The sequence below is a fragment of the Nelumbo nucifera genome, chromosome 8, assembly GCF_055504915.1.
Source record: "Nelumbo nucifera cultivar China Antique chromosome 8, China Antique-T2T, whole genome shotgun sequence".
In the NCBI taxonomy this organism is placed as follows: Eukaryota; Viridiplantae; Streptophyta; class Magnoliopsida; order Proteales; family Nelumbonaceae; genus Nelumbo; species Nelumbo nucifera.
Window position 1 is genome coordinate 42,699,414 of NC_142656.1, and position 8,811 is coordinate 42,708,224.

Consider the following 8,811-nt stretch of genomic DNA (forward strand, 5'->3'; position numbering starts at 1 on the left):
ATCATTATTGTACCACAAATTAATTACCGATTGAGATAGATCGAGTGCAGCACAATTGATATTAATCTGCCTCAAAACAAACTGATGGTTTGATGTGTATTCTGTAACTGAGGCCCTACTTAATAAGGGTACAAGGAGTCGGTTGATCTGCAATTTAATGAGAATTGAGGCTACCACGCTCCACCAGTGGATGGCAATTGAATGAGAATTTAGATGTTTATATGGAAATCATCCAGAACAATTCAAATCACAGAAGAATTCTGCTACTTTAAATAATCAACTAGAAATGGGATGGAATAATCGGAAAAGTGTCAATAGCAAATCAAATGAATTTTGTATTCACAAGCTCTGAATTCAATTATATATATGTAAGATAAACAATTGTAACCTGAGGTACGAAGACAAAAAAAAAGGTATAACTATTTGAAGCCTAAGTTGGAAAACTTGGAAGGGTTTTCCCTTGTGAAGACTGAAGACCCTTAATATGTTGGTAAACCTAATATGCCCAACAAGGGTAATTGATCTACATCATATGTCGTTGCATTTTCCAGACTGAAAGAAAAGGTGAAGGACAGTAATATAAACATCAGAGAAGAGGGTTAGTAACTAATTTATCTTATCATGTTTAAGTCAGCCTCACCAGAATCAGATTTCCAAGTCCACTTCATACAGATTCCCCATCAATATCTCCATCATGCATCTCACCATTTTCTTTGCTCAATTTAGATTTTACCAAAGAGAAGGATGCTTGTCTAGGAGATGTCTTGTTTGGTTGCTGGTGTGAACCGAGAAGATTAAGATAAGTATATACAGACATACCAGCCAAGGCTGTAACTGCACCACATATACTTGTTATGCCAGGATTAGAACCAAAGAGAAGGAAGCCTCCAAGAAGTATGACACATGTCTTAAACTGCCCAAGAACAACATGAGTGGTAGCAGAAGTTGCCCTGCAAAAAGTGTTCAGGGAGAGATCTTCAAAACCAGTACATGAGGAGAGAAAAATTAAGGGAAAGAGGCAAGATAGGCCTGATTAGTCTAGCAAGTAGTATTGATAATTTTTTTTTTTAAATAATAAATAAATACAAACATATAACTTCGGTTAAGCATGAGAATATCAGGCAGGATTTGAGTCTAGGAGTGGCTACTTCATGCTAAAAATGCCAGGGGTAAAGTCCATATCCAGTTCACCCCTCATAAGACTGCAGATAATTGGTAACAATATTCAGTAATGGCCTTTTTAAAGCTTGAATCAAGTTACCGAGTTGAGCAAAGTTTATCCAAATATGAACTGCGTGCATGCTTCCATTAACTCTATCTTTGGATAGGACAAGGCCATACCACCATTCAGTTTTTAGTTGATTTGGCCAGTTTCGAACAGGAATTTGTTATATTGATCATAAGACAGCAATTTTCTTTAAACCCATTCTTTAATTGATTGGATAACCCAGTATCTACTGTAGAGACAAAGATATTATCATCATATAAAAACAGACTAAATAACACAGACTTACCCCAATGCTAAAGCACCTGACCACTGAAGCAAGAATCCAAGGACTGCTGACATAAGGATTGTCACTGTGCTACTAGAGGTCCAATTAAAGGATAAAACACCTGGGGGGTCGAGCCATGGCATTAAAGTCACCAAAAAGAACAAAGTGATTGGTGTGGTCTTCCACATTAACCTGCTCAATGGTTGCACATTAGGAAAGATATAATTAATTTTCTGTTGGAAAGGATAAGCATCAGAGTGAAAAACATATTAAGACAACTTTGATGGAATAGACAACTTACGCCAAAGCAGTCCAGTTTTCCTGCTGTTGTAGATTTGACCATAGGATCTTATTGACTGCACTGGGTATTATCCATGCCAATGCTACACAAGCACCAAAGAGGTGGAATTGGAGATCTGTAACAGTAGCCACAGCAACACCGATAGATACTACAGTAAGTGCTAAAACCTGCAAGATTCAGTGAATACAGCCCTAATCACACATTCATGGAGATAGGAGACACTTCCTTCTTAAGGTGATGATAATAGTAGCAAGGAAACTGACAAATAAAATGCATCACGAACAAGGAGCTCTCTTATATTTTCTATACTTGTTAGCATCATATGCATGGCTAGATGGACCATTTGCCAAATATGGACTTCTGGGATGATCATAACCATATGAAAGAGATATCTAATTGCCTAAGATCAAATCAAGGAATAGAATAACATTAATTAAAGAGCTAGGATCCGGGATGATGTTAGTTACAGTTAATCTGTGTGGTGCCCCACAAATAGGAGATCCAGGACCAGGAGAACCCCTATATATAATTATTCTCCACATTCCACCCACACAAAACATTTCCTGTCTTTATTCGTCTAACCACGTGTACAGTTCCAAGTTATGTTAGTTCAGTCATAAATATAGTTTAATCCAATTAACATAAATAAAGTAACCATACTGGTTCCAATGAGCTAGAAAGTAATTAATTATCTTGACGAACAATTATAGTAAAATAAGAAAGAAAGTTATTGTTGTCCATATTTTTCTGTTTTTATTTGTCTATATTTGCTGAGTTGTATTTCAATTACTAGCTCAATGATTACATCCATTGCCAAATAGACACCAAGCACAATTTAACATTCATTTATTATTTAGCTAAATGTCTCCCTGTGAGACAGCTACAGCCATGTCCAGGACAACAACCAAGTTGAATCCATACAATCTAAAAAACAAATATCGCTTGAATTTGTTAATGCTAGTAGTTTAGTTACCTTCTGGCATGAAACTGTCTTCTGAAAAAGCAAAAATTCTGCTAGAACAATTGTTGGGGTTACAGCAATCTTAGCCATCTGATAAAAACCCACACTGAAAACATATGTGCAATGACTTAGAAAATGTCAACATAATATAAAGTTATAAAAACACAAAAAAAAATGCAATATCTCACCTATTGTACTTCAAGCTGACATTAGCAAGGCCATTGGAGAGAGACATAACAATGCCAAGAGCCAAAAGAGAAGAGAATGGGGTCGATTTGGAGGGTGGGGATGCAGGAAGCAGTGAAAGGGCATTGAGAATAGCCATTAAAAACCAGCTCAATACATAGTGGATGAATGTTAGGAAGATAGGATAATTGAATCCAACTTTGCCAAGGACCTAATAATAAAACAAAAAAGCATCGAGTCCGTTATAACCTATTAAAACACTCAAGTGTTATTGAATCAAATTAAATAGTAAGGTAAAAAAGACAGACCAATTTGTTCATCAATATTATCCCAACAGAAACCAAGAAATTGAATGTAAGTGCTATGGTTGGACCACATATTCGTTGTTGCTGACGCTTTGCACCTTCAGAAGAACGCAGCTCATTATACAATGAAGCACGAAGATCTTCCAAGGCTCTTCCTGAATTGATTGGACAGTAAGAAAAAGTTAGAAAATGCATATACGAAGAGACAGAAAGGGAAAATGATGACATGAAGATTCTCTCCAAAGTATTACCTGAAAAGAAATTGCTGAATAATTTAAACTACACAAAATACAATTAACTCGTTGACAGTCATCAGATCGGAAATCCAAAATCAAAAGGCAAATAGAACAGAAGCAACAAGTTAAGCTCAAAAAATCTTCTTGAAATGGGTGTTAAGCTTCAACAAACAGGTTTCTACGAGTCTCTAGGTGATGTAATATATCTTTATTATATTTTATGTTCCCTAATAAAAGGCTCCTGTTTCCATGATGGTCTTTTTTATCTGTTGTTTCTTTCTTCATGGATCTGTTTGTTCATAAAAAGGCAGAAACTTATCTCATCCATTAGTTACACTTCTGCTTCTTTTATGACCACAACTTTGTTTCCCACCCCTTCTACATGGAAAAGGGTGCAGCTTATATAAAAAAGAAGTTTTATTTTCTTTGCTCCACATTTAACGATGATTAGATAAGATATTTCCCTTCTATTTATCTGCCCTTATTTTCTTAATCTTTTAAACCACTCCATTAATTTCTATCTCAAGCTAGGCCATTACCCCAAGGGATTATTATATCTACCAAAATTATGCTTTCACATCACTTCCAGGTTGTTTCCTGATTGTTTGCACGATGAAACTTACAACTCTATCTTCTCCCAAGTCACTCCCTGAATCTTTTCACAAATAAATCACTTTCATTCCTAAAACATTAGGGTTAACGTCCTAACATCCTATTAGTAATGTCCATGATGCAATGGTAAATATATATACTCCGGTACTTCCTATTGTTTTAAGAATTCAGCCTAAACTACTAAGTTAAGCAGATTGTAACAAGTATGAGGTTGGTTGACATTCTTTTCATGATAACCAAATAATTCTATGATTTTAATGAACCCAAAATTTAAGTGACCAATTGAAGAAGAATATAGAAAGTAGGTGACTTTTCCATCCAAAGAACTCAATCACATTTTGCAAATTCAAATTCAGTACTCAAACAGATTGAAAGTTAAGGCCATAAAAAGAACTTTGATAACAATAAATGAAAATTAAAAAGAAAAACACAACACATTTTATTTGAAATAGCCCAACTCAGTACATTAGGAGCTAAATAACAGAACATATAGCTCTTTGAAAGTTAATATAAAAGATTGGCTTCGACAATTGAAAATTTGACAAAAAAAACTAAAAATCCAAGTTCATAGTCACTCTTAACTAAGTTAATTTTAACCTTCAATGATAGGTAGCTTATGTTCAGAATGCAATTCACCACCCAAATGTAAATTCGTACTCTTAGGTTCAGTTTACAAACTGCCCAGCCTTATCTCTCAAAAGAAATCTACCTACCTACTATTAATAAATAGATTGCAATGTTCAATTCAGATAGACCTACTGAACCCCCTCCCCCTCCCCCTCCCCCAAGATGGTGGTGATGATATTAACTTATCATAGGGCACGCCTTATCGCATTCTCTAGAGATGATAAGGGTAAAAAATGATTACAATAAAATTATGACCCCGAATGCAAATAAACTAGGAAAAAGAATGAAAGAAAGCCCATAACCCAAGAACAAAATAAAACCGCATTCCCCCCATAGTGAAAGGACCCATCTCTCTGATTCATCGCAACTGTTCTTTCAACTAACACTTCCATTCCTAGACCGAATCTACCAAAGCCCATCAACCCTAACTACAGATTAGGGGAGAGAGCACGAAAAATTCTAAGTTCACCAAGTAAAAAGGAACCTCTTTTTTGTCTTCCTTTTTCAAATGTAAAACTGCATTCTAAATCAAATCAACGTAACCCCAGAACTCTAACCACAAAACAAAATGCCGACAATAGAAAAGCAACTAAAAAACTCCAAAATCAAATACCCACATCCGTAACTCAAGCAAATCTATAGTTAACAGAAAAGGGAAAGAAGAGAGTAGTTACCTTTTTCTCCGGCATCACTGTCCTTACGTTTCAGTATCTTCCTCACATCTTTCTTTATAAAAAGGCTAAACATTTTCCGGCTACACAGCATTCCTCTCTCCCCCCGGATTGCTCCAACACTTAGACCCAGCAGTCTTCCCAAACAGAAGAAGAGGCAGTAGCAATTGAAAGGATCAAAATAGCACTCAAAACTCAGAGAATGTGTTTCGAGACATAAGATCTGGGTGCCACGCGTTGTTTAGAGAGCGATGATGGAAGAAACTAAAATTGTCGGAGAGCGAGGAAAGACGGAGAGATTGAGGGAGAATCACGAGCACACCCGCCGACAGTTGGGTGGATGACTGGATGCTTCTTGTAACTTGTAAGAGAGAGAAGGGAATGCGCGTGTACTGGCATTCTTCTGTGTGAGAAAACGGAAAGAGAAAAGCGACAAGAGAAATTTTCCGTTAATTAAGGTTTATTTTTTCTTTCACTTTTAAACTTGGACTCGTTGTTGAAGTGTAGAGTACGCCTCCGAGTAGGCTACGCTTCCGCTTTATTTAATCTTGGAAATTCCAAAATCTTGGTGGGCCATGTCTTCTCGTTGTCCTTGGATCATAAGCGAAATCGGTGGGACCACTTTATTTATTGTATCAATATACCATCAAACAAACTTGTCTTTCCTCTGTTTTCCTTTCTTTGGCCATTGTGTCAAGGGATGTTCATTTATGGCCCGGCCCGGCCCGGTTTAGAAATCTTATATAGAAATGGAAAATATTCTTTTACCAAATATGATAAATATTTTATATATAGTATAATATCTTTTAAATATTTGCTATAATATATTTCTATAATTATTTATAATTTGATTATAAAATTAAATTTTAAAAATCAGAATTTTATTAAGGATAAATTACAAAGACCTCCTACACAAATACTCCCCCAGCCGTTAAGTCACGCATTAAATTATCAAAATACCATGTTAAACTTCTCTATTTTCTTTTTATTGCCATTTTCTCTTAAAACATAACTAATCCAAAAATACCTTCATTGCTTGTCATCAGGAAATACTTTTGTTATCTCACATGTGAAATTACCTGTAAAGAAAAAAATCTCACCGAAAAAGGAAAAACCATTGTACAAGTATGTATAGGTACATAGTGCTCGCTCATACCATCAAAGTACAAAAGACACCAAATTGATACCACATGGACTCTTGCAATGAGTTCATAACCCATCGATTACCTGTTATGAGCTTATAACTCATTGAATGATCGCGATAAACTTGTACTCGACAAAAGTAAGAATAAACGATGGATAATGAGGACCTATGATGAAGTTTAGACGTGTGCGGTTCTATGATAAACCTCGGATGTGTATAGTTCCATGATGAACTTCGGTCAAGCGGAGTTTTGTGATGAACCCAAGACTATTACAAAACCACGGATCATTGTGAACTGGAATTAAATATTGATCGCACGTGCAATTTTAAGTCATGCGCGTGATTAGGCGCCATGAAAGTTTAATAAAATACACTTGTTAGATAGTGACGTCACTAGCGCCACATCTGTTAAGTAGGTCACGAAAAGAAGTAGCATACGTGGATTATGAGAATCCTCAGACAAAAGGAAAATTAGTCCTTAAGAGATCTCATAAGACACGAGGTGAAACCCTAACAATGCTCCTTAATGACCGACAATAAATCTAATATTCCCTTTTCTAATGGGAATCAAACTCTTTCAATGCCTTCCTTTCGGGACCTTGGGATCCCTCCTTATAAATGAGAGTCCATCCCATGACAAGAGATCATCATTCGAATCATCCAATCTTCCTACCATGCTCCCTTATCACTTCCGTTTACCCTAATCTCCAAACCCCCAACCTGCACCCGGTCTTCCTTCGTCCTTCAAGAAGACCCCTCGAACGTAGCTTGACCACCACACCTATAGTATGTGTTTAAGGAACCATAATGGATTTGTCTATCAGAAGAAAATTTGCGTTTTAGTTCGTTTAATGAAGAAAACAAAACAAAATTTATGTCTTTGGTCACCTTTGATGAGTGGTGTTGGTGGGGGAGACCATCTTCTTTCTACCCTCAGTGCCCCCCAAATGATTTAAATTGTGAGAACAAGCTTTATCTGTAGCACCAGCAGTTTCCAAAAATTGTAATTCTTCGTGTTGCAAACGAAAAGAATCTACCAAAGGTGATTTATTGTTGGAAGAGGAAGAACATGAAATGGCCCTAAAGCAGTGACAGAACAGGTTCCATGGTTCATTGTTGGAAGACGTGTTGCTCGTGGAACTTGAGGAGGCAATAAAGGAACAAGAATGAACAGATTTGTTATCTCAAAAAACTGAATTGGGCTATGGAGTTTGGAGGTTCTAAATGTATAGAAAACTAAATTGGGCTTGTCTTTACCAATCGCATTTTAGTTAACTTTAGTTGAGAAGAGAATGAATAGTGCAAGTGCATAAATAAAAGAAAAGGGTAGTTTGGGCATTTAAAAAAACTTAAAACAATCGGATGAGAATCTTTTTCGAAGTTAATTGACTGAATGCTAACGGAGGGGGTCTTTGTCTAACGGCTAAAGTTCAGGGGGGTGTTAGTCGCAAAAAAAAGTACATGGGGGTCTTTGTCACTGATCCCACAGTACAAAGGGGTTTTTGTAATTTACCCTTTTATTAATTAGGGTAAATTATTAAAACCTCCCCTGGAAGTTTGGTAATCACCTACCTTGAATTTTTTGACATAGTTGCAAGTAGATCCCCTCTTTTAGAATCCTCTAAAAAGAGACATGAAAATGTCCAAAATACCCACACAGTTACTCTGATAAAAATGTTTATTTTCTAAGTTTTCTCTATATATGAATCACTACCCCAACCCCTTCCAATCACTTTTCTGAAATTGCTTTTTTTATTCAAATTTGCCTTTCAATATCAATTGCTCAAAGGTAATTGCAACTTTAAATCCTCCTTTTCTTTTTTTTGTTGTATAAAGTTTGTATTATTTTCTTTTTCTTTTTTCAAATTTGCCCTTCAATATCAATTGCTCAAAGATAATTGCAACTTTAAATCCTCCTTTTCTTTTTTTGTTTTATAAAGTATGTATTGTTTTCTTTTTTTTCCTAGAGAAACCAACTTCAATAGTAACTGTTAGACAGTGTATGCCCTTAGCTCCAATCAAAATGATGTACATTATGACATTTAATGTAAATGAATAAAGTACATATTTGATTCATGTTATTATGGTGTGTTTCTGTGTAATACCCTTAAACTGTACACATATGAGATTTGTGTTAGTTTAGAATCTTTACAGCCGTTGGATAGATTTGGGGAGATTTATCCTGCCAAGGCTGACACTGATGTGCCGCCAAGTTGGTTTGGGGTGGCTTGTCTCAACTTCCAAGGTGAGACCTGAGGTACATGCAGTGTGGGTT

At 36.0% G+C, this 8,811-nt stretch overlaps 1 protein-coding gene across 1 annotated transcript; it reads right to left on the reverse strand.

The window, feature by feature from the left end:
• Positions 1-297: 297 nt before the first annotated feature.
• Positions 298-5,826, reverse strand: LOC104589684 (nucleotide-sugar uncharacterized transporter 2-like). The gene is made up of 7 exons (XM_010248085.3): positions 5,396-5,826; positions 3,250-3,401; positions 2,944-3,152; positions 2,768-2,861; positions 1,795-1,961; positions 1,515-1,685; positions 298-950 (listed from the first exon to the last, which is right to left on the reverse strand). The coding sequence occupies exons 1-7, from the start codon at positions 5,484-5,486 to the stop codon at positions 665-667; spliced, it is 1,170 nt and encodes a 389-aa protein (XP_010246387.1). The 5' UTR covers positions 5,487-5,826; the 3' UTR covers positions 298-664.
• Between the last annotated feature and the right edge of the window lie 2,985 nt (positions 5,827-8,811).

Bases quoted from the DNA above. Each gene is read 5' to 3' on its own strand.
- LOC104589684 (XM_010248085.3), bottom strand. From the start codon at position 5,486: ATGCTGTGTAGCCGGAAAATGTTTAGCCTTTTTATAAAGAAAGATGTG. The intron at 3,402-5,395 runs GTAACTACTCTC...CAATCAATTCAG, and splicing joins CAGTGATGCCGGAGAAAAAG to GAAGAGCCTTGGAAGATCTT. The intron at 1,962-2,767 runs GTAACTAAACTA...TGAATCTTGCAG, and splicing joins AGACAGTTTCATGCCAGAAG to GTTTTAGCACTTACTGTAGT.